Source organism: Equus asinus, chromosome X, assembly GCF_041296235.1.
Source record: "Equus asinus isolate D_3611 breed Donkey chromosome X, EquAss-T2T_v2, whole genome shotgun sequence".
Lineage (NCBI taxonomy): Eukaryota > Metazoa > Chordata > Mammalia > Perissodactyla > Equidae > Equus > Equus asinus.
In genome coordinates, this window is record NC_091820.1 from 101,377,638 (window position 1) to 101,404,364 (window position 26,727).

At 39.7% G+C, this 26,727-nt stretch overlaps 1 protein-coding gene across 10 annotated transcripts in view; it reads left to right on the forward strand.

The window, feature by feature from the left end:
• The window catches only part of MID2 (midline 2), a 78,696-nt gene that overhangs the window by 16,288 nt on the left and 35,681 nt on the right, over positions 1-26,727 (forward strand). For 8 of the 10 annotated variants that reach the window (XM_070503295.1, XM_070503298.1, XM_014854639.3 and 5 more), the window contains exon 3: positions 9,811-9,906. The exons of the other annotated variants lie outside the window; for them this stretch is intronic. In XM_070503295.1, coding sequence (XP_070359396.1) covers positions 9,811-9,906 — 96 coding nt within the window. The remainder of the gene's footprint in view (positions 1-9,810; positions 9,907-26,727) is intronic. 10 annotated transcript variants of the gene reach the window in all.

Below are 26,727 nucleotides of genomic sequence, written 5' to 3' on the forward strand. Positions count from 1 at the left end.
AGGGATGGATGGAGCACAAAAGTATTTTACCAAAAAATACTTTAGTCTGTAACTAATCAGTAATTTTTGGAGAAAGAAAGGCCAGAGTTTGAATCGTTCCCCTTTAATTTTTTAGGAACTGTGCAGAAAATTCTGATTATAAATTAAGTGGAAACTGCTTTTGCTCATTTTTGGACGGAGAGTGGAAACGTATGAATCATTCTCAACCATGTGGTTTGTTATGTTGTCTGGAACATCTTGGACTTTCGGGAGGGAGAGGGAGGTGCTGCCTCTGTGTGTGGGGAGGGTTGGGGGGGCCACTTTGGTTTGGTGCCAAGTGTAGAAGGATATTAGTTCTCCACGTTAAGCAGAGAGGAAGTCTGATCTTTAGTGTCACATATACTCACATCTTTGAGTTAATTTTAATTTAGAAAAGCATTTAGGATTATCCCCTTAATCTGCTTGATTATTCCCCAAGGAGAAAGGAGAAAGCCTGCTGTCAGAGCTATGGGGGAGATGGCCTTGAACATACTCCTCTGGCCCTGAGGGGAGGATGGGAGCCCTACAGAAGGGGAAGATGATATATGTATATTATTATGGTTTGACCTTATATCTATCTATCTATCTAGGGGTTTGACCTTCTGGTCAGTAACTCATATGGTGTTTATTTGTACTTTTTGGTTCTGGAGCTTCATTGTTGGCATTTATAACTACCCTTTTTATACTAACCTCCCTGATTTGGATTAGTGGTCTCTAATATTTATTTGTTCAGTAAAGAATAAACAAACCATTATGTTATAGTTGAAAGATCAGAATAACCAGAAGCCAGCCTGTCTTCTTAACATGTACTCAAAATGGATTAGAGGGTTTGGGATACTTAGAACAGTTTATTATCCTTAGTTGGTTGTCCAGTCTACCTACACGTCCTTCAGAAGGCTACTAGTGGCTCAAATAATTCTTCAATTTCAAAGAATAATTATGTTCTTGAGAGTTATTATAGTAGTAAGGCCTATCAGAGTAATTATTTTCTCCATTACCTCTCTTTTCATGTACTAGCCTCAATATATATCTCAGTTCGTGATATGTGCTGCATTTCTATAAAACTGCTTTGTATTTTAGGTTTTTCATTGTCATGTGAGTCTTCCTCCTAGAAAAGATGGATATTATTATATTAATAAATGTTGGTTTTATAAAAAGAGGTCAAATTTCAGTGGTTCTCTATTGGTGACAGATCTCAATGTAATATTCTAAGCCCTGTATAACTTGGTTCCCATGCAGCCCATCTGTCTTTTCCCCTTCCCACTCTCAAACATGCTACCTTCATCTACCCAGGCTAGCCTCCTAGCTGTCTGCTAAACATACCATTCTCATTTCTGACTCTCGGCTTTCACTCGTGATCTTCTGTGGGTCTGCTTAGGAATCCTACCTATTCTTTAGTGCTCAGTTGAAACCCCAAAAGGCCACTCCAACACACCCCAGCTATACCATAAATTCCCCGAGGCCAGGAACTATGTCTTTTATTTCTTCAGTATCCTCCTCAGTGTCTAGCACATATAGTATATGCTCAAGAAATCCAAATGAATTAAATATTTGTAATGGATTTGCAGAAAGTATACCGACATCTATAGCTTGCTTTGGTTCTCATAAGATATAAATCTGTCTTGCCATTGTGAATACTTTAGAACCCTGAAAAAGAAACTCCTGTGAACTACTGATAATGTTAAAAACCAGAGTGTTAGCAAAAGTATGGAATGTCCTTAATTTTAAATGCCTATTCATTTTGATTGCTGGATTTTCCGACTGCCTAACCCTATGGTAACATCTGTATAAATCAAATGTGATTATTGTAATTCTCTTTGAGAGTAATGTCTTCACATTTCCATGCCCACAGCCTGACAAAAATATAGCTGATGAAAACCAGGGGGAATAGAGGAATTTCCTGAAAGGAATAAACAGGCACATTTTCTTTTTCTCATTACATTTCCACAAATTCATTACTACAAATAATTCTTAAAAGCAGTTACATTTACATATCAGAGATCTTGTTATAAAATATTACCTGGTGCTAGAGTAAGCTTTTTGTAATGGTAAAGTGAAATACACACACACATATACACACGCACACACACACACACACACACACACACAGGAAGAGAGACTGAGACAGAGAGAGTGAAAGATTGCCAGACAAAGAAAAGGGAGATATGAGACTTGGAGAATGTTCAAAGAAAAGCCACAACAAGAGTTAAAAGGTTGGAAAATTTGATATTCTAGAATCTTATCATAGTTGATTACTTGTCCTTCTTCCTACTCAGTCACTCTGTCATCCGCCCACCTATTCTCACTCAGCCACCACCTCCTCCTAGTCATTTGTCTGCTCACCCGCTTGACACCCACTTCTGTCTGCCAAGACAGATACCCTCTCAACTTATCTACCAATGGGCATTTGACTGTTTCTGAACCAGTATGAGTATGAATATAAAAGAAACAGAAATATCTTTATGAGAGACTGGGTTGAGAGAGGCTGTATTTGCATACATATGTATGTGTCACTATATATGAGTGTGTGTATTTCTGCATGGATGAGAGGCTGAGACTGACTCTGTGACTGTGTGTCTATGTGTATCTACAAATGCGTATCACTATGTGTGAGGAGGAGAGGGTGTCTGTGTTAATCTCCTGTGGGCGTATCTGTAGATAAGTTGGGTATGAGGGGGCCATGAGTATAACACTTCTCTGTGGTCTCTTAATTGTCCAAGACTTGCTCTTCATTACTTACAATATATATAAATCTGTACGTGTTTTGTGTGTGTATGTGTGTGTGTAAAAAATGCATTTTATTCCATCTCTACTCAAACTGTGTGCTAAAACTCATTAGAACCCCTGTTCTTCTCCCTCCAATAATTATATTGATTCTCTGGCTCTGTTCTCATATAGTATTTTCGGGGCCCTGTGTTGAAAGATATTTTCTATTGTTTCTTAGGTTTAAGAGCAAGTTTAACAAGTGGATACCCCTCTTGTCTGTGTTCTTATCTTTCTGTTTTTCTGTTATTTCTTTTGTTCCAAGTCTTCTTCTCCTCATCAACAATCGTCAGTCTGAGAATACTTTACAAAATGTTAACTCAGAGAGTGTTCTTGGGTGGATGAAAATCTCGTCTGTTATTATTGGGCAAAATAACATATTACAGAAGTATAATATAGGTGAGGAAAGATTAAGGAAACAAGAATTATTGAACCCAAAAAAATGAATTTTAAAGAGGAAAATGTGATAATGACATTCAAGTTTATGAAGGGTTGATATAATGAGGTAATGTCTTGTTCTTTATCTCCCTTGAAGATAGAACAGGCGGTAACTTAAACAGTAGCACCAAGGATTTAGGCCAGGGATTCATTCAGTCATTTAACAATTAATGAACGCTCATTTTGTTTATTGAACATTTTAAATGTTCAAGTCATTGTGGTAGGAGCTGGGGACACAGCAAATAAGGCACAGTCCCTGCCTTGAGAAGCTTTGAGTTTTAGAAAGGGAGATAAGTATATTGAAAATTCCAATTCAGTATGGTAAGTGCCATGACAGAGGTTTGCACAGGATACTCTGAAGCACAATGGAAGAGTCAGGGAAAAGAAGTCGTCGAGCTCCAAAACAGGGAATCATGAATGGATTTGTTGGAGAAGAGGGCAAACTGGAGATAGACTGAAGAAAGAATTGGCAGGACTTGGTGAATGACTGTTGTATAATAGATGATTGAGAGAAAGAATTAAAAAATGATTTTTGAGTAGGAGATGTCTTGAAGAATGATGGTATTGGGGACAGAAATGGGGAAATTAGGAAGGGGCTAGCAGTTTTGGTGGGATGATTAGACTTTAGATTTGAGGTTGTTGTGATGTGGGTCATTCAATATTCACTCATTCATCAAACGCTTACTGTACACCTATAAGATACCAAACACCAGAAGAGGTGTTGGGGTTACACTGATAAAGACGGCACAGTCCCAACTCTGCTGGAGCTCTCAGCTTATTGTGGGGAGACAGACAGTTAAGGACACAGTTCCAAGACAGTGTGGTGAGCGCTATGACAGCGGAAGCACAGGGGCTTGTGAGAGAGCATAGGAGGGACATCAAAAGATATTTTGAGCAGGTTTTTGGATCCCTAGTTGAGGGACAGGGATGGGATGGGGGCAGGGAGTGCTCTAGTCAAGAGAAAATAGTTTGTTCAAATACCTGGAGGAGAAAAAGCATGGGGTACTCTCAGAACTGAAAGGGCAAGTGTCCTAGAAGGAATTGAAATTCAGGCCTTTGCGATGGCTGAAAGATCCGGGCCAGAGACAAAGATTTGAGTGTCTTGAGCGTGGAGGTAGAGCCATGCAGTAGTGAGCTGAATGAGGCCCAGGATTGAGCCTTGTAGCTCACTAGTGGTCTAGAAGGTAGACATAAAGGAAGAGCGAGTGAAGGAGAAAGAGGAGAATGTGTATGAGAGGCAGGAACTAAAGAGGAATAGTGCAAGTGGAATACAGTTACTGAGGCCTCTGGAAAAGTAGAGTTGTCTTTGGCTCACTATTCTGAGTATGTTCAAAATAAACCCTGGATTTAGGTTTTTAGTACGGATTTTCTTTTAAAAGGTCCAAATAATAATTTACACATTTAAGGTAGAGATTTAACCATGCTATGCACCTGAAGAGAGGGGAAAGAAAAGAATGCAGGATGGTTTGTGTAGCATTTCTGATAATCTGACTGAGGGAGTGTGAGTCTTTGCTGGATGATTTTAGAACCTTCTGAAAAGAAGAGGGATGGTAACCTGTTTCACCTGGCTGGAGGACCGGTCTGGTTATTCCCTAACAAACCTCAAGCTGAGTAGACCTTATACATCCAGTCTATCACCCGCATCTCATTCTGATACATAGCCCAAGTCTATGCAACAGCAAATAAATGTTTGGGGAAGGAGTAAACTCTGGCATAAGGGTGTGGGCTTCAGTTTGTGGACCAGATGGTGTGTTCTGCTGTTGAAAGGCCGTATGTAATTGATACATAAAGTGACAGACTGAAGCAAAAGCAAAGTAAGTATTTTAAGACAAGCAGTTAAAAAAAGAAGGCAGAATGCGACCCCAAAAATGTGCTAAGATTTTGGCTCCTGGCTTTTGGAAGAGCTGGAGACATTGGTGAGTAGACAGGATGTCAAAAAAGAGCGTGTCAAAGAATAGTAACGGAGTCATGGGCTCAGATAATTTTTAAAGATGAAATTGCCTTCTGTCAATTGGGATGGCTTGAGTTTCAGATGGGTTGGCCTTTCTTCCCTTTACTTCTCCCCAAACCCCCCAAGGCTCAATTCTCACATCAAAACAGTTGGGATCTTGTCTAGGTTTAGATAATGTTCCCCTTGTACCTTTCAGAAAGCAAGAGAGAATACAGGCATTCAATGGAAATAATAGATGTTTCAATAGAACAAACAGAAAAGCTTCACCCCTTTTTAAGTCAGGTAGGTGTATATAAGTGTGCTCATATACGTGTGAAAACACATGCCTTCACGGAGCATGACAAGTGGAGATCATGGTCAAGTGTGTGCCATAACGGGGATCTCTGGCTGTAATGAAGAGCTGGTGTTTTGACGTATAGATTTCTTGAGGGAGCCAATGAGAAAGTTAGCTGAGATAACCTCTGTCTAGGGAAGTGAAAAAAGAAGCCAGCAATTATTTCAGAGGGTTAGAGAAGCCGTTTCTTTTTATGGGATACTGTCTGGAAGAATAGCCTGTGCCTGGCTTTCTCGGAAATGGCAACACATTTTCCTCTTTGGGAAGGCTGTAACAGAACACAAGGAGGCTGAATCTATATGACACAAATGAAGTGGAACTTGGGTAAAAATGGAATCAGTGTAGACTGCCAATTTAGCTAACTTTGGGCCTTTTAAAATCTCAGTTATGCAAATCAGCCAAATCTTTCCCTCGCTTTGTGCTGTTTAGACACACGTACAGTTTTGTGAGAACTCTAATGATGTAGTCACCTGGAGGTGAAGAGGGTCTCACAGTTTTATAGCTCAAATGGCTTCTCTAACCCTCACACAGGAGAAGCACAGAAGGACCCAGAGGTAACCTCCTGCAGCAGGAAATGGGAGCTTCATCCTGCTCCCACTGCCAACCTCCTGTCCCGGTTTCCTCCCAGCAGATATCTCCATTCCAATCTTCCCTGTCACTTTGGCTCTCTCACTGTCGCCGTTCAACTGTTCTGAGAAAGATGCACTAACTAGGCTTGGACAGCGGGAGCCTGGCCTGGTCATTAACTGGACAGCACAAGAAAAGGGCAAAACAAAACAGTTTTTCAGAACCAAACAACCACAACACAACAACAAAGAGACATGTTTAGTTTTACATAAGGAGATTGTATACACATACAGACACACACACACATGCACACATGCACACGCACACACACACATATATGTATCCGTTTTGTTTCCTCAGTCAGAGTATAGACAAGATAATTGCTTGGCCACATCAGTGAAATCATTCAAACCTAGAGTGGCCCAGAATTTCTGGTTCTAAATGATTCGTCAGTGCTAGGCATGATAAGGAAGGGTGGGGAAATAGACTGCGTAATTGCTTCAATTCTCCGCTTCCCTTTGCATATGTTCGTTATTGAGAATCAATGCCAGTTTGAGAGGAGGCTTTAATTCCTTGTAAATGAATAGGAAGCGAGTAAGTAAATGTTCAGTGTTTTCCTCAAATTATGTCCCGTAATGTAAGAAAACAGTGGCAAAAAGCCATCAACAGATGGTGTTTTCATTAGCCAAAGATTTATTTTTCAAAGCATTTTCATATTAATGAAGTAAGGTTGAAATTAGAGTCATCTTGTCAGTTCTAGTTCTGTGTTGTTAAAATGTGCTGGCATTCTGCAAATTGCTAGGGGGCCAGAGCAAAATAACCATTTGCCATAATTTTGTGATGGTAACCCAAGGTCCATAGTCTAACCAGACCCCAAATTATGTGTTCAGCCTCAATTTTTGTTTTCAGTGGCTTTACAGAAGCTGTGAGTCTCAGTTGTGGGCCATAAATGAGGAACACACAGCAGGGATCTTAGTCCTGCTCCGCACTATGAATTATTTATAAGATATCAGTTTCATGACAAGTGTTGCAACAGGTTGCATATACTTTGGAAAACATTCTCCCCGTGGAATCCCATGTTTGAATGGAAACACACTACAGTTTGAAACACAGATTTCTAGTATTTTCTTTGAGTTCATCAGTCTACATTATATTTACCTAATATGTCAATATGGTCATTTGTGATCTGTGGGTTTCCATTGATCTAGGAATCTGAACCACTCTGCTAGAGGAAATCACAAACTGATTGGATCCATTAACAATGTCCACTCTCTAACTTAAGCTGGACCCTTTCATCAAACTACAGCTCTATCATAGTCGCCTTATGGCCAAATTTCTGAAGAGGAGTCCAGACTTATAGCCTCCACATTGACTATGCTGACATAAAGGTCACCAGTGACCTCTAATTACCAAATCCAGCTGCCTTTTATCAGTCCTCATGTTTCTTGCATTCTCTGCGTATTTGACAGCGACAAATCCTTTCTTGAAACATGTTTCTCTCAATTATCCTCTTAGCTTGGCCCAGACCTGCATTACCAACTGCCTTGAATATTGCAGCCTCCTCCTAACCAGTGTCCCTGCCCCCAGGCTCTCCTGTTTCAGTTTGCCCCCACATATTGCTGGTAGGTTGATCTCATAAATGCAGCCCCGATTATGTCATTATCTTGCTCAAAAGCCTTTGGTAAGCCCCCACTGCTTAAAAAAAATAGTTACAAACTCCTTACCTAGGCATTCAAGACCTTCATAACAGGGCTTCGATATCCATTTCCAGCCTTGTCCCCCACTACTGTCTTGTACCCTCTGTTTTAGTCAAACTCAATTTATGTTCCCTGAACATGTCCTTTACTTTATACCCTTTTACTTTTGCTTGTGCTATCCTTGTGCCTATAACACACTGCCTGCATCCATCTCTGTCTATTAAAATCCTACTTATCCTTCAACATCCATCTTAATTTCACCTCTTCTTTATCTCTGAAGTCACTGCACCTTGAACAGAGTAGGTGCTCAATACCTTTTGTTGTATTAAATCTCTGAACTGCCATTTCTTTTTTTTCCCCTGACGTCTACCTAGCTTAGAGATCATGTCCAAATCAATGATTGCTACCCTTTTTTTCCTTCGTCCCTCTCTTTGTCCTTGCTAAGGAGAAGGCCACAGATTGAGGTGGTCTTGGAGTTAAAGAAGGCCAGGGGAGACACTGTGCCCAAGCCAAGAAAAATGGAATAAATAGTGAAAAATCACTTTCATGGGAATAAAGCCAAAGAAACTGAGAGAGATCTGGCAAGAAGGGAAGCAAAGATTAACCTGGTTCTCATAATCCAGTTTGAGAACAAGTGAGATCAGACTGTCTGTCCTAGAAATACATATCCATGGGAATACATCCTCCGGGATAGATTTATGGGATAGTGCCAAGGATACTAAGGAGCCACAGCTACTTAGTAGTAGAGAAAGAGGCCAAGTACACGAGTCCTCTCCCCCTTCCCCACTCTTCGATGCCCCCCTCATCCTCCCTACCAAAAACATGAACTTTGAACAACAACAAACCACAGGAACCACGGAGACGGCAATGAAGCAATGAACACGACCAAGGGAAGGAATGCCAGCAGAATAAGGGCCAGGAATTTGGGGTATTACATTTGGAACAGATTTTGTGGGGGTGTTGGGGTGGTGAGTGAGAGAGGAGTGGATATTGGGGCATGTCCTCGAGGAGAAGCAGCCCTCAGGGCTGAAGACTTGGGAATGCGGCGGAATAAAAAAGCCCATTATCAATCTAGAGTGAATAACGTTCTATTTTTTCATATAAGGAATGAGAGAGAGTAGCTTGCTCAACTGAAAATATGCTGAGTTTTGAGTACTGTTAGAACTACGTTATGTTAAACAGACGTGCAAAATGCTTCTAATGTGTACCTAAAAACGTTATGCACCAGTAAGCAATGGTAAGCAATGGATGTCCTATCTTGATACAGCCAGGCTTTGCGTTTTGAAGTCTGGCATCTCCATGGGCTATTCCTTAAGTGCCCAAGAAGGGAAGCTACGATGCTAGATTTTAATGACTCGCGCACTTAAAATATCATCTTTTTTTGTGAAGGAACCTACTGATAAATATCAAAGTTATCAGCAGAAAGACAAAAGAATCATGGAATACTGGGGCAAAGCTGTGAATAAGGGCTAGAGACCTGGGTTCCAGTCCTAGCTTTGCCACATACTAATTATATGACAGTGCAAAAACACTTTACCCCACTCTGAAGCTCAGTTCTCTCATCTGTAAAATGCTGACATCGCCTACTTCATGGGTTGTTATGATTATTAAATGATATATATGAAATTATCTAGCATAATGTCTGGCAATTGCTCAATAAATTATCACTTTCTTAGTCTATTGATCTGTAAAAGAGAGAATAATACCTGTTCTCCCTATGTCACAGGGTTACTATGAAGCCAAAATGACATATTGACTATGAAATACTTTAAAAAGTTAAAAATATTATAGAAAACATAAAGTTGCTTTAATGTCATTAAATTCCTACATCCACAAAGTCATCTTTTCCCCAATAATGACAATGTGGAGCAAATGTACAGCATTATTGATTAGCACCTAGAACAGTTGCTCCATAGCAAGTACCCAATGAATCTTTGAAATATGTGTTGATTGACTGACCTCCACATGATACCGGTTCTCAAGCTCACTGAACATTTGTTCTTTTTTCTCCCCTCTTCCCTGTTTCCTCTCTGCGATGGCAGCAAACTCTGGAGATGAATCTCACCAACCTGGTTAAGCGCAACAGTGAACTAGAAAATCAAATGGCTAAACTAATACAGATCTGCCAGCAGGTTGAGGTACGTGACAGAAACATTTGTGATTCTTTCAGAGGACCTGGATTGGGCAATTCTTTGGGGGCACTTGAGTTTTGTCAGAGTGTAACTCAGCCATTTGGAGTGAAGGATTGAATGGTAGTTCTAGGAAGTCTCATTCCTTTAGGATGCTTGTTCCAAGAAAAGTGGCAGATAGATATTGTTAAGGAAAATAAATAGGTGGTGGTAATGGGTCGGGGAGACAATAGTCCAAGGGCCAATCCCTCCTCCTTTCCATAAAGCAGGCAGTATGAGAATCCGACATGAAATGTATTTCTTCATTCAGCAAACTGAACATCTTAGCTCCTTAAAGAGATTGCTGGACTGTCAGGGAAGTTGGGAATCCTGGGTCCTTGGGGTGGGGTGAGGTTCGTTCAGTGCAATATTGTTTCTGTAACAGTATCATCAGGACTGCTGCTTCTCTTCCTAGCCTCTCCTCCCTTCGTCCCCATGCACCTTACTAGTCTTCACTCATCACCTTTCCACTTATTCTTGTCAGCAACAAATGATGTATATGTTAAAGTTGCTTGTGAATTATAAAGTGTCATACAAGTATAAGGTTTTCCAGATTTTTCACCAACATAGGTTAGATTTAACATAAAATCTCAGAACAGAACTTACAAGAGGAGTCGACTTTTTCATAAGTGGATGTAATAAAAGAAAGTTATTTTTCTCCCTTTCTTGAGAGCATGAAACTTCAGCTGTAGCATTTGGTTTTGTGTTGATTTTGTTGAAGAGGTGATGGTAGGGATTAAAGTGTAGACAGGGTCGGGTAAAATATTATAGGACTCCTCATGGGCAGTAGTTTGATAAAAATGTTTCTAATTCTATTTACAACCTGATAGTCTAGTTCTAATCTTACCTGTATGACAGATAAGTGTAATGGTTCAAGTTTATTTTATTTTAAGCAATAAAATAATTTTATTAAGATCTCATCTTTTAATTTCACCTGGGGTTTCCTCTTTTAAGAGTGTGTGGAGAATCTTCTCATAAGGCAAAGAATTTCTTATGTGAGTAACCAGTCCTGATTGTTTGGATTTCTTAAAGTAGGGTATACTTGTATGATGGGCATACCATAGCAATTTAATCCCTGCTGGGCACTCCATTTGTGGAAGAGAGTGGTACTGTATGTAGGGTACATAGGATACCCATTAAACTCAGGTGTGAGATTGTGGAATGGGGTGGGGAATTTACGAAGAAACATAAGGAATGGAAAGAAAGAACACTGGAGTATAAGTTGGAAAATTGGGTTCTGGACTTGACTGCTTTTAACTGGTAGTATGAACTTGAGTAAGTCATTTAGCCTCTCAGCTTCAGTATCCTTACCTTATAAAATGAGGGGTTTCACTGACTACATAACCTTTGATGTCTCTTCCAGATTTCACAGATCATGATTCTGTGAATGGATACTTTCTTTATTCTCTTCTTTTTCTCTTTGGTCTCATCCTTTCCAAGAGGGAGAAAGAAAACAGAAGGCATTTTACAGTGGTTTTCAGCTAATCAGAGTCCCTCTGTGTTCCACTCTATCAAACCTTCTGATTATGCTGTTAGATTACAGTTTAAGAAACCCACACTGGTGAAAAGACAAGGAAGTATTGTAAGCAGGAGACAAGATAAGGAATCCCTTGGTTTAAAATTTGCATGATTGAGGGTGGGGTAACAGCCAATAGTGAATAAAACGTGGTTAGAAATTATAATCATCATCTTCCTCATTCTCATCAACAAGACTATTAAGTATAGAGCAAGCTGTAGTCAAATTAGCAAAGTAAGCAGTTTATTTTCATGGCTTATTCACTTTAGGACCTCTCTAACATCTTATCGTCCCACCCCTGGGAAGCTTATCGCTCTAGCCAGCCTCACCCAAACATAGCAATCTTCCAACCTTTCCCAGTCCATTGCACCAATCAACGCTTTATAGTCAGGGCCCTGCTCTTTTCAAGTGGCAAGGAGCTAGTCTCATAAAACAATGCATCATTGTGTGGTGTTTTAACAGTGCCTTTCTGAAGTTAGTATTCCTGCTGGAGCCTTCAGGACATGACACTAGTGCTGCCAAATATAAGCAAAGTAGGAGGGAAGAGCAGCCCCACGATGAACCAGCAAAGGAGGTGTTTAAGAGGCTCCCTTAGGGATGCTTGTTAAATCCAGCGTGTAGGCCACTGTCTGCTCTGGCCCGGAAAAGGTCACCTTTTACTAACACTTATTTATGCATGGCATTTTACCAGGTACAAAGAAAATGGCATAGACACAGTATCTACCCTCAGAGGGCTTACACGCTACACAAATCCACCCTGATGTGGATACACATGTGCAGGAAATATAGACAACAGAATAAAAATGAATCATGAGATACTGCATTACATGTCAAGGGTGAGACTGTATTTTGGGAGTAAACTCCACAGTCTATTCAGTTTAGAATTCTATCTTTGACAGCAGCCCTACAGAATGGTTTATGGAAGACCATGGCTGTGCTCTATGATATCATTCCTTCTGAAAGGTTAGGGATGTGCCCTAAACTTCCCCGTAATAATAGGGTGAATCCAGGGTACTTATTATGCTCATTCGGCACAGAGCCTGTGTGTCCAGAAGGCTTCAGGACAAGCCCTGGGATTACACATGCAGTTAAAGAAGGGACTTGAGACTTCATAAATGCTTATAAATACTTGAAAAAATGAAATAAATACTATGATACTGTTTGTCATGAAAGCCAGACACTGAAGGGTGATTTGAATTTTTTTCATTTTATTGCATCCAGGTTTGTCTATAGAGAATGACTATATTCACAGTATAAACCAGGCATTTCACACCGGGCAGGGGTGGAGGATACCAGCTAAGGCACTTCTGAGAAAACTGGAATAGGTTATTTTCCTGCCAAACCTGTTCCCTTTCCTTATTGTCTGCAAATGTTTTTGTCACAGATTGACTTTTCATAAAGGGGCCATAAATACTGCCTCCTTCTTCTGGTTATTTCTCCCTGTTCTCTATTCTCCTCAGAAAGTAAACAAAGCTGCAGTCTTCCTATTATTACAGAAACAAAGATTAGGATCACCACAGAGTTGTTAGCTGAATTCTTTAGTAATACAGCCTGTTATAGGTGCTGCCCAGCCTTCAGAATTCAGAGGGTAGGCAGTTGGGAAATATTTTCTGTTGGGGCTGGAGAGCATGGGAAGGAGGGAGAGGCAGACCCAAGACTCCTTTATTCTGGCTAAGGAAGGGCCTGCTTTGACCTTGCTGCTCTGGCCACTTGATCTCTATATATAGTTCTTTGTCCTGTCTCATCAGGCATCCTTTGTTTACATTTCCAAAGGAAATCTCTGTTTAATGCATAACCAAGGGAAAATGTATACCAACAGATGAATATTTCCTCTTGGCTTCCAAGACTGCACGGTTTTGAGAATAATAAGCATTCCTAAAAATATTGAGGGGAAGAAAAGTAGTTAAATACTTAGTAATCAGTCAGTCAATAACATTTCTTGAGCAAACACTATGTACTCAGTGTGGTGGGCAATTTGCAGGCTACAAAAGAAGCATACGTTGTTGATGGCCTCTAGGAACTTTAGTACAGCTAGGGAAAACACAGTATTGAGTGCGAAAGAGGAGTATTTATAAAGCAGCATGCAGTCCAGGGAGTAGAAATGAATGTAGTGTAGCCCTTCCATTTTTACTTACTTAGTCTTGTTAACTTTTAGGGCACTGAGCATATTAGAGCACTTTCCTGGATATTTGGTGTGCCCCCAGTTTTCCTCTCCTCCAGAACTGCTGCAGTGCAATGGGTTAGTCTACCCCACAAACTCCATGGGCAGATTGATTTCTTCCTGGCTCTTATCAAGCCTTTTAAGGGGCTGGGTGGCTCTGCTCTTTAGTGTTAAGAGAGAGAAGAAAGAAAGGAGATGAGTTGAAAGCGAGGGAGAGACTTCCCTTAGTTTGGGGAATTTCAGCTTTCTGTCTTGCCACCAGGTCATAACTTCAGTAGCTTTCAGAAGTCTTTCTCCCAGAGTTCAAACTGTAGGTGGCTTGCTGTTCTCTCCTTTCTGCTCCTGTTCCTCACTGTGAAAGGCTATTTTATTTGGCAAGGGCAAGAATTGGTGTCTGACTGCTTCTCCAAGCATAAAAATAGGTGTTTTCACAGAAATTAATTTTTAAAAAAGCCACTGCTATGGATGATTCCAGCAGATGATCCTTACCTTTTAGAGTAGTTGAGCTGGAATAAAGAATAGAATCTAAATCATTACGGCACGAATATGTTTGTTGGAAGGGTCTTTTACAAGCACCGAGGGCATGAGAAAATGAAGAAGTGATTAGAGTGAAGTAAGTGTGATCAGGGAAAATTTAATGGAGAAAATGCATTTTAGGCAAATGTTGAAGGAGGAAAAATAAATTACTTCCTCTGTTGAGACAGAGAGCAGAGGTCTTAGTGGAGATGGAAATGAGCAAATTGTTTGGGCAAAATGGTATGCTACGCACTTGGGTATACACTGGGTATATAGAAATAAATAGGAACTGGTCCCTGCCCTCAAGGAGCTTACCCAGACAGGTAAAATGTCAAATATAATGTGAAGTAATAATTACTGTAATGAAGGTAAGTGTAAGATGACAAGCTAGCGTAGAGAAAGAAACACCTAAGTCTGCCTGAGGGACTTAGGACAGACTGTAGAATGGAAATAAAAATCAAGTTATCTTGAAATAAGAGTAGAATTTTGCGAACAAAAATGAGATAAGGGACTGAAGGGGGTCACATGCAAGAACACAAAAGGGTAAGCAGCATAGAGGTGTTCAGGAAACCACCAGAAGTTTGGTTCAGCCAGAATGTGAGATGTGAGAATCGCTGCAAGAAGTGAGTGTGGAGAAGTAGCTAGGGGCTAGATGAGGAAGGGCCTTGTATGCCATGCACAGGGGTTTGGACTTAATCCTGAAGACTTCGGGGAGCCTTGGAAGGATCTAAAGCAGGTGAATAACTGGATCAGATCTGCATTTCAGGATTGCTCTGACTGTAGTATGCAGGATGGGGCAAGGGTCAAGGGTCAAGGGTGAAGGCAAAGAGACCAGTTAGGTGGCTTTTATTGATCCAGAGAGAGACGAAGGCCCAACCTAAGGCAGTGGCAGTAGGGTTAGGGAGGAGGGGATAAATTCAAAACACTTCTAGGAGGTAGAATCAGTATTACTTTGTCATCAATTAGCTGCAGCGCGTGAAGGGGTGAGAGAATAGTAGGATGATCCGCAGGTTTCTGGCTTGAGTGACTGAATGAGTATGTCGCCTTTAACCAGGCTAGGAAGTACAGATGGAGTTCTTTTTAGACATGTGAGGTTTGTTGTGCTGTGGGTCAGAGTCAGGTAGGAGATGCCTAGTAGGCAGCTGGCTGGCTGGATATGGAGGTGAGGAGAGAGGTCTGGGAAAGGGATAAAGACTTGGGAGTCATCAGCATCTAAGAGGCACTTCAAACCATGGAGAATGTGTAGAATGAGAAGGCCCAGGACAGATCAATCCAGTTGTTTGTCACTTGGAATACAACAAACCGACCTTCCAAAAATAGATGGAAAGACTCTGGAGCTTTTCATGAGATTACTGAGGGATGGTGCGCATTTAAACAATTAAATATTAGAAGTAAATTATTCGCTTGTGGAAAGAATCAACATTTTAAATATTACCTTCGTAAAAACTATCGTAATAAGTAACACAATGAAGATTTTCTATGTTCCAGGTAAGCACTTTATATGTGTTAACTCATTTAATCCTCACAACAACTCTGTGAGGTAGACACTGTTATTATTACTGCTTTATAGATAAAGACACTGAGATCCAGAGAGATTGAACTGATTTGCTAAGGTCATGCTGCTAGTAGGTAACAGAGTGGGGATCTGAATCCAAGAACTTTAGCTCCAGAGCCTGTGCCCCTAACCACCCCATTACACTTCCTTTTTCAAGGTCAAGGTACACACCACTTAGATGTTCCTTGTTCATCACCAGTGGTTCCTGACCCATCATGAGGATGACTTGTAGTAAGTAAGGGATATGAGATAGGGATGTGAATTCTGGAGGAGAGCAAAAGAGAAACAGAAAGAACAGAAGGGAGGAGAAAACCAACAAAATGGGGTCAGAATAGCAAAGGAATCGAGGCCTTCAAGATGTGGAAAGTTTGAGATCCATTGGAGCAGCGACATCATACAGGAAAATATCATTGTGACTTTTGAGAGAAGGTTCAGTGGAAAGGTGAGAATGGAAGACAGATTCAGAGAGGTCAAGGAGGAAGTGAGTTGTAAGGAAATGCAGGCTTTGAGAAGTTTGATCATGAAGGTGAAGAGAAAATAGAATGGTAGTTTTCTTTTTGAAGTGCAGGACAATCAGACACAAACATACGCAATACTCTAGTTGTTTATTCTGTTACTGGGTAGCTAACAACAGGAATCTCTGGATCCACTGACTCTGACCACACATGCTTTATTTCTCTTCTTGACTTGGCTTCCAGCAACCTTTCCAACCCAGGGCCTTCTTGCCCAGCTCCAAAGCCTCAGTTTCTACAACTCGCTCCTTCTAGAAATGGTAAGTAGGTTCTGGGACGCAGTGTGCTGTGGTAGCTTTGGAGTTGGGCAGACAGGAGTCCTGCTATCTGGGTAACCTTGAACACATAACTTTCTGAGCCTCAGATAGCCTATAGATAGTTTCATCATCTATAAAACTTGGACTCATCATACCTTGAAGGAAAAGGTAGTATATGTTAAACCACTTGCTACTGTGTCTGGCTGATTGTCAAGGCTCAGGAAATGGTGGTGGTGATAGTAGTAGTAGTAGTAGTGATAGGAGTAGGAGTAATAATAGGAGCAATTGTTACTAGTAGTGATGCTAGTAGTATTTCTGGGTACCACACCTTTGCTAGAGATTCTTAGCCCTGACCTCAGGATTTCTAGAGGTATTTATCATTATTTCTGAGGGTGGGGAGGGATAGTCATTCCCAAATGCTCACAATCAATTTCAAATTTAACAGACATGAACTAGAACTTTCCTTAGGAAGGGGGAGTGGTAATGAAATTGCAGCACTAAAAACGTTGAGAATCTCAGCCGTGTGACCCTATTTAATAACCACTACCAGTAACTCTGCAAAGGTGGTGCACTAAAAAGGGTTATTATGCTTAATAAGCTGCTGGTTTTCACTTACTAATGTAAACAAATTGTATTTAGTGGGGAGAAGTTCACTGCTCTTCTGCAAAAATATCTCAGGCATTCTTTAAGTTGATGCTAAAGTAAACTTGCCTACTGTCCTGCCCCAGTTCTTTTTGATTACTGCTTCTAAGCAAAGGCAAAGAAAAGTTTTAGGGAGGGACACATGTTTTCATCTCTAGTGGTTTTAAAAAGAGAGATTTCTTTGGGATTTTGAAATGTTTATTAGCTGAAATGTTCTGTGGGTATTTTTGTGAGACATGGAAGAGCAAGCGGAGCAGATTTAATAAGTCCTGAGGAGGATTTGGGTTCCCAGTGCCTCGTGAGAATTAAATAGCTATTTTGAAAGCAATGTGGAATTGCATGTGGAAAAAATGGTTTTCATGAAAAACAGAAAATAAGTGCATAGTGACCTAGTCAGTCTATTCATTTATGCTACTGAAATGACTGATTCAGAGTATTGCATTCAATCATGTTAAGTATATGGCAATTGACATTTAAAATAGATGGAAAACCTAAATCAACTGTGCAATCCAAAGTGTGGGCATAGCCTGTTTTTGTTTTTTTTTAAGGAAGATTAGCCCTGAGCTAACATCTGCCACCAATCCTCCTGTCTTTGCTGAGGAAGGTTGGCCCTGAGCTAACATCTGTGCCTTTCTTCCTCTATTTGATATGTGGGACACCTGCCTCAGCATGGCCTGATAAGCGGTGCTTAGGTCGGCACCTGGCATCTGAACCTGCGAATCCCGGGCTGCCGAAGCAGAGCATGCAAACTTAGCCACTAAGCCACCGGGCCAGCCCCTGGGCATAGCCTATGTTTATGCAAGAAAAGAAAACACTTTATAATTTTTTAGACACCTAATGTGTTCAATTCTTTTTCAAAAATACTTGGTGACAATTCTTTATATTACAGGGACATGAAATTTTGGGGGACATTAAATGTTGTATTTGAGACTTTTGGGGGGTATGGACACACGACAGGGTTGTGAGGATAAAATGAGTTAGGATTAATATTGTTTTCCTCCCCTCCTCCCGCACATCTAGAGGGCATATAAACTTTCTGGTGTGGTCATGTTTTCATAGTCAAAACAGTTCATATAGGCATTCACTCTTGTTCTGTTTTTGCACTTTCCTTTGGTGCAATGAAGTTCGTTTTATAGCCCCATTTCCCATATGCTGCCTTCCTCCTCCAGTTCCTGTTTCTCAGTGTTCAAATTCCAGCTTACCCACTAAATGACCAGAACACTTGCCTAATTTTGGACCCTCCTGCTTGCTCCACTCTTGGCACAATCTGCCCAAGTTCCCGTTTCCAGTGTGGTCTTGGAAAGTTGGTGGAATTCTAATAATTCAGGCTAAAGCCCTAGCAAGTTTACTCTGTACCTGTAAATGTTTCCAGTTCCACCCCTACGTTTAGTCTCTCCTGCCACCTCCCAACTGAAAAACAAACGGACAAAACAAAACAAAGACAAAAAACTAAAACTGAAACCACCACCACCATCATGATAACGGACATGCACACAGCCATTAAAATGCCCTTTCTGTCGCTGCCTGTCTAGAGGAGTCCAGCTGTGTGAGATGGTAAGCTGGGGTTTGGAGGGGGAGAGTCACGTTTGAATCATATGTGCTGGGCACTGTGCTAGAGGCATTTTTGTTTCTAATCCCGCTTAGTGTTTATGACAATCCCATAATACCATTGTAGATATTCCTGTCTTACAAATGAGGAACCTGAGGGTGAGAGAAATTAGATGACTTACTCAAGGTCACACATAGAGTAAGCTGGGGTTCAGTCCTGCATCTCTCTGACACCGAAGTGCATGTTCTTTCCGCTGCACTATGCAGCCCGCTGGAGACACTGTTTGTTTACTTGCCACTAATTCTTTTGTGTTCAGATAGAAAGAAGACATCTTAGGATGCTCACTGTCTTTCTCCCTTCATTAAACGGATCTAGAAAAATAGATGCTCTATTTGGGGGCTTGGCATTCCTGACTCCATGGTAAACCTCTTAGGTACCCCTGCCATTTGCCCGTCTCTGGTAGCCCAGAGCAGCTCTCTGTCCTAACAGCCCTTTGTGGGTAGGGAGCAGAGTGGGGACCACTGCTTGAGTTGGCAGAAGGAATCAGCAATCCGTGCTATTAAGGCACTTACTTGCTCAGATTATTTTTGTGCCATGAGACCCAAGTGAGGGGTGAAAATAGAGTGGGCAGCTCCAGAAATCAATACTGATGCCAGGCATGCAGTCAGTTTACTGTGGGACCTGCACTTCCTTCCTGAGACTGCCTTGCTGGGTCCTCCTTCTGGGGCTGTGTGCATTACTGTGTTGCAAGGAAAAGTAGTCTCTGCACAACACAAATTTTCCTGAATGGTTACGAGTTTGCAGTAACGATTTACTCTCAAAAGTGTACTTAATGTCGTCACATTTAAACAGACTGTAACTAATAAATATAATACCAGAAAGACAGCAAATATATAGATTTCCTCAGGAAAAGAGTGGCTGCATTGTTACTATTAATGGTGGACCAATGTCCTTTGATGGAATGATTACTGAGAAGTGCATGTATGCCCTGGGAATCAGCTTTCTACTACCTCAGGACAGAAAGAGAATCCCACACTTCAGCCCATTCCCACTACCTCTCCCCTCACCTAAATCAAATCTTGAATCCAAGTTTACCCCATCTCCGGCACTTCTAGGAGCTCTCATTACTCCTAAGAGCTTTCCATGCATTAGCTCATTTAATTCTCACAACAACCTTATGAGGTAAGTACTGTTATTCTTCTCACTTTACAGTTGGGGAAACTGAGGCACAGAGCAGGTAACTAATTTGTACAAAGTCACACAGGGGGTAAGTGGCAGAGTGAAGGTTTGCATCCAGTTAGACTCTAGAGTCCACGCTCTTAACCACTGTGCTGCATTAAAGCGAAGGACAAAGCCAGCCAGATTCATCAATCAGTGACTCTATGTGCAGTGCTTTGCAGGTTGCTGATTATTGTGCCTATGGTCTGGGTAAGGACAGACATCTGTCTGTATAACCAGTCTGGGTGTGTTACATGAGTGTGTGTTCCCGTGGGAATGGCTCAGTGTGTATCTAGAGCAGGATGCCTTTCTTTGTGGTGATAAGCTTTCTATAGGTCATGCATCTTAATGCCCTTGCACATGCTATGCGGCTGTCTATCTATTTCATAGATGGCTGCCTGGGTGTTCATTTCGTGTGTGTGGGGGCGGTATTGTAATGAGGATATATGTGGAAAGAATAATATATGTCCAGTGAGAGAATTAGTGTTTAAACTGGGTTGTGAGGACTGCTTTGACCTTTGTCTTTTTTCCCCTCTAAGAGTTCTTTTCAAACCCTTGGTATTTTCCCCATATAGAGCGAGAAACTGGGAAACAATCGGAGGAGGTTGCCTTTTGTTTCCTCTGATTGGAAACATTGCCTCTTGTGTTCAGAGAAATTTCCCCCCCTCTTATTCTCCATATCCCAGGCCTGTTCCAGCTTCTCCTTAGTAACATCAAAGGCACAAGAAAATCATTGGCTTTGGAATAATTTCTAAACCAATAAAACTTTAGTTATAAGATTGTATGGTACCAGTGGGAGTCCATGTCACATAGAACCAAATAGGTCCACCTTTAGCTCCTCCATTCCCAATCAACATACAGGTAATTGCGCACTGGCACACAACAGCAGGCTCACGAATGCACAAAGACGTCTTCTTAGAAACATCTCACATGGAGGGGCAAGCACAGGACAGGAGGAGGATTAGGGAAGAGGGTGAGAGGACCAGGCAGGAAAGGACCACAATGGTAGATGGCAAGAAAGTATGTGAAAAGGAAGGGGAAAACAATCACAAGATGCCAGTTTACTATATACTGCACATACAGTGAAATTCCTGCCAAATTGGTGGGGTGTTCTAGCATCTGAAGAGCTCTGAATCTTCTATCCTCTTGGGGCTATTCTGGGATTCTGATTGCCATCAGCTAAGAAATCCAAACCACTTCAGGAGGATTCCATTGGCTTTCGAATGAAGTGGAATTTATATTATATTGGTAGCACAGAGAGAACATTTATATTTTAGAAGTAAAAAATATGATCTCACAGATGAGTAGGCAAATTGCATATTGTCTGCATGCCAGGGAGTAGAATTAAACATCTTCATGCTTTCACACTCCGTTTCTGTCAAAAGCAGGATATTGGCAGCAAACCATCTGAAAAAACCCACTGACCTACAGTGAGTACTGCCGAGCCCCATGCTTAATGCTAACCCGCTTTAAGGCTGCTAACCCAGTGACACATCATTAGCCCAGGAGGTGAAAGCAAATGGTGTTCCCAGGGTTTTGGTGTTTATTATTTATGGTCTTTTAAAAAATAACTACCCTTATAGAGAGTCAGTAAACCCTGTCACTTTTTCCTTTGTGAACCTTTCTCAAAAGGTATTTATTAAAAAAAAAAAAAAGGTATTTATTAAACTCCACTGTGTGCTTAGCATTGTGCTAAGTGCTACGGGGGAATAGAGCAGGTATGTAAATCACTGTCCTTGTCTTCTAGGATATTATAGTGTAGTTGGGGAAGCAGAACTAACAGTATGAAGCCATGGTAAACAATACAAAATAAAATAATTGATTGCTAAATTGTGTGATACCAAGTATGTGGTAGGTGTGCTGTAGGAGTTCAGAAGAGAGGGAGATCAAAGAAGGCTAACATTATCATCAATAGCTAACATTTATTGACACTTAATATGTGCCAGGTATTGTGTTAAGTGCTTTACATGTATTATTTCATTTAATCCTTTCAGCTACCACTGAGAGAGGCACTATTATTATCCTCATTTTTTCAAATGAGGAGACTCAGATAACTAAGTGACTTATCCAAGGGGAGTGATGAGACATGAGACTTAGAGAGGCAGGAGGGGCCTGATCACAAAGGACCTTAAGAACCGTGTTAAGAAGTTTGGAATTCATCCCAAGGTCAGAGGGAAGCCAATTGAAAGTTAATATGAAGCTATTTTAAGCATGGAAGTAGTATGTTTTTAATGAGATTAAACTGCCTGGTTCCTGGATTAAAAACACATCAAGAAGATATAAGACTGGAGACAGAGAGACCAGTTAGGTGACTGTTGTAGCACAGTGCCTGGCAGGTAGTAGGCATTCAATGCATATTTATTGGGTGGATGGATAGATGAATGGATGGATGGATTAATTTAGGGAAAAGATTCTACTGGACAGAACTAGTGAAGTAATAATAAAAGATAGAAGGGAATAGATTTGAATTATATTTAGGAGGTAAAATATATGGGATTTGATGATTAATTGGAGGTGGGAGGATGAGAAAGAGAAGTTGAGAACAATGCCCAGGATTTCTGAGGGGCTGGTGGTGCCGTTCATTCATTTAGGGAGCATTAGAGAAGAATCAGATTTAATGGAAAAGGGTGTGGGAAGGAGACAGATTCAGTTTTGGATACACTGGGTTTGTGGTGCCTGTGGTTATGCGAACAAAAGTGGCCAGTAAGCAGTTTGATATATGGGTCTAACTTTTAGGAAGGGGACAGGATGGAGATAAAGTTAGGCAAATAGGGATCTTTTTGGGGTGGTAGAGTTACTCTAAAATTGGATGGTGGTAATAGTTCCACAATTCTGTAAATTTACCAAAAATCATTGAATTCTCCACTTAAGAGAGATGAATTTCATGGTATGTAAATTATATCTCAAAAGCTCTTAATTTTTTTTTAAAAAGATAAGCAATGCACTGGCATATATGTGGTATTGAGGCCTTAGAAATGGATATCACCTAAGACTGAGTTCATGTGATAGAACTCTTGGAATACTGGCTTTTAAGGTACAGGCAAAGGAGTTGGAGTAACAGAAGGAAAACTAGGAGAATTAGTGTTGAGGAAGGTGAGGGAAGACAGTATTTCCAGAAGAAGTAAATGGATGATTTTTTTTAAAGTGAGACTTAAATATCTTTAGGTGTTAATGAGGAGCCAGTCAACAGGGAGAAGTTGAAGGAGATAGAGGTAAATATTGATGAAGTGAGGACCCTAAGAGGGCAGGAGAGGATGGGATGCAGAGCACAGGTAAAGGGATGAACTTTCTAGAGGAAGAGAGATACCACTTCTTTGTAATGCAAGAGAAAGAGGGAAGGATGGTTGAGGATACAGGTTTCTTTATTGGTTTGTTGTGAAAACTGGAGGGAATTCTCTGGGATGAGTCCTATTTTCTTTGTGAAGAAGGCAGTAAAATCATTTGCAATGAATTTACTGTGAGTGAGATGGGAGGTGGCAGAGTTGGAGCTTTGACGACTGCAGAGATTTGAATTAGCTACTGTGGAGATATGGAGGGAGCTGCTAAGACAAATATAGGATTAATAGGAAATATTGAGAGCCTGCTTGAAGCTGGACACCATGAATTTAAAGGAGAATCAATCTATGCTTGTGTGATCAGCATATAGGTCACACTTAAAACCAAGAGAATGAAAAGGCCCAGGGAGAGGATGTCAGTCAGGTGAAAAGGGGAATGTATCTATATCTATATCGTCAATATTATATTATTATATTAGTGATATTAACCTTTATCTGTCATATGTGGCGATTTTTTCCCAGTTTGTCATTTATGTATATTTTCCTGTATGGCTTTTGGTTTTTCTGGCTTGTGGAGGAAGGTCTTTACTCCTTAAACTTTCTGTTCATAGTTTCAGTGATTTTCGTTTTTTGCATTTTAAGTCTTTAATATAATTGGAATTTATTTTAGGACATGAGGTTTTGAAATTTATTTTAGGATATGTAGTTTTGTTTTCTTCTAGATAAATAGCTATTATGCCAAGACCATTTATTCACACAGCAGTCCTTTTCCCATCAAATGGATATGCCACCTTTGCTGTTTAATGGGTGTCCATATGTACTTACTTGGACCTATTCTAGACTCTACTCTGATCCATTGATTTAATTTTCTATTGTTATGCCAATACCTTACTATTTTGATTAGAGTGGCTTTATGGTAACTTTTAATATTTGGTAATATCTGGTATTTTTTCATCATAATTTCCTTGCTATTCTTGGATATTTTGTTCTTAATATGAACTTTAAAATAATTTTATTCAGTTAAAAAATATACTAAATTTGAATTGTGATCATTGTTGTATTGCAGTTATATATTAATTTTGGGAAGAAATGATGTTAAATCTTCCCAAACAGAATCATGATATATATCTGCATTTTTTCAGGTTATGTTTTTGGAATCTTCTCTTTAATATTTTATTGTTTTCTTCAAATAGGTACAGTACCTTTCTTGTTAAATTGATCCTTAGGTATTTTATAGTCTTGTCCTGGTTGTGAATGGGCTGCATTTCTGTTTCCATTTAAAACAACATATGGAGAAAAGCTCTTGATTTTTTGTATTTTCTTATGTATAATAATCTTACCAAATTAATAATGTTAGATTTTTTTAAATATAAAGTCTCTTAGGTTTATCTGAAGTACTTATATCTCTTCTGTACCAACGTTGATACCAATTATTTGATTTTCTCATTTTCTTTTGCCTCAGCTAAAACATTAAAAACACTGTTGAATAATAGTGGTGATATCAGATACCCTTGCCTTGATGGTGATCTGGGAAGGACCTTCACATTTCATAAAAATATGATGTTTGCTATTTTTTAAAAGCATATTTAAAAGTTGTCTTTTATTTAGAGTTTTTATTTGGGTTGGCTGCTGAATTTTTTAAAAAAACTTTTTAGAATATATTAATATAACCCTAATTTTGATGTATTTTCTAATGTTGAATCATTCTTTTATTTCTGGAATAAACTCTGTATGGTTATAGTATTTTATTGTTTTGTTGCCCTTTTGGATTTTTTCTATTTTATTTCGAATTTTTCAGTATATATTCAGAAGTGAAATCAATCTATAGTGTTATTATTTCTGATATCTTTTTTAGGTTTCTGGTATGGTGGTTATATTAGATTCACTAAATGCATTTGGGATCTTTTCATCTTTCTCTGTGGTCTTCAATAGTTTAAACAGCATGGGGACAATCTGTTCTCTAAGAGTTTATGGAACTCAGTTCTAAAACCATCTGGACCTGGAGTCTTTAAAAAAACTTACACATCTCCAATCACCTTTCCAATATGACCTAAAGTTATCAGTCTCTTGAGGTTTTGTGACTTCTTCTTGGGTAAAATTAGGTAGTATTTAATAGATTTTTCGACTGTGTGGCATAGGTTGCACATAATATTCCCATGTAATTACTTTTATATCTATCCAGTGGTGTGCTGGAGTTGGCTTGCCAATTGTGTGCATTTCTTCCCATCTTTGGCTTTAGTGACTACATTGGCAGCTTAAAGTCCACCATGGTGGGAGTTTTTACATGATGGAAATCAGCAAGCACTACAAATATTGGCTTTTTGGGGGACCCAATTGTTAAGTGTTTACCAGCACACTATTGTTTGTATCTATGAGTGTATCTCCTTTTCCATTGTTAGTATTGTGTTTTTTATTATGTTTTGCTTTCTCTCTTTTTCCTTAATCAGGATTTTCAAAGAACCCACCTTTGATTTTAATTATCCTTTGTATGATAGTTTCATTTTGATTTCATTAATTTTGGCTTTTAAAAAATGAAATCCTTCGCTCTGATTTCTTTTATTTTATTGTCCTTTTCCAATTTCTTAAATTGAAAAAATAATTCATTTATTTTCAATCTTTATACATTTTCTTGAATAGAGTCTTAAGTGTATCCTTTAGATTTTGTTATTAAGTATGGCCTTTTCCTTATTTTCTATACAATCAATAATTTCAGTTTTGATTTCTTCTTTGATGCCAAAATTGTTTAGGAGTGTTTCTTAATTTCCAAGGATTTAGGGGTTCATATTTTTATTTTCTTCTGACTTTTCAGAATTATGATCAGAGAAAGTAGACTATAAAATCTCTACTTCTTTGAATGTATGTGTACTCTGTGTTTCTTTGAGGCTGAGTACATGATCAATTGTCAATCTTCCATGAATAGAAGAAAAGAATGTATATTTTCTATAGGGTACAAAGTTCTGTATGTAACTATTGCATTGTTTTATTGATAGATTTTTTTTCAAATCCTCTATATTCTTGCTTATTTTAGTTGAAACCTACTTACTTCATCTGTAGGTTTCACAGTATAACTATATCCTTTTTTAAAAAGTAATTTCTCCTTCTATTTTTAAGAATATTTGTTTCCTAGAAGCACAACTGACAGTTTAAAGCAAAGGTGCACTTTTAAAGTTATTAATACGTATTGTCAACAATCTCTGTTCACCAAGGCAATTTACAGAATTGTACAAGGGAGCAGATGAGGCTTTCCTATGTTATCCTTTACCATTCTGTTACAGAATGCAACTGAATTCAGTCACCTATGCCTAGCCTTCTTGGTCTTCTAAGAGAAAAATTTTTGGATGCCAGGCAGTAGCTGAGAGCAGGAGCTCCCATTGGATTAGGGTTAGGGTCAACAAAACTGATGGATGATATCATCCAGGAGGCAAATAAGACCCTTGAGTCTTTGGGGCTTGGGTTGCTTCAATACAGAAAGAGGTCAGAGAAATCAGAAGCAATTTTGATTAAGCATTTAAATATCCCCATTTTGGTCCTTAAGAAGTTTCCCCCGCCCTTGCATCCCCTGACTTTCTCACTCTTCTTGTTCTGCCCAG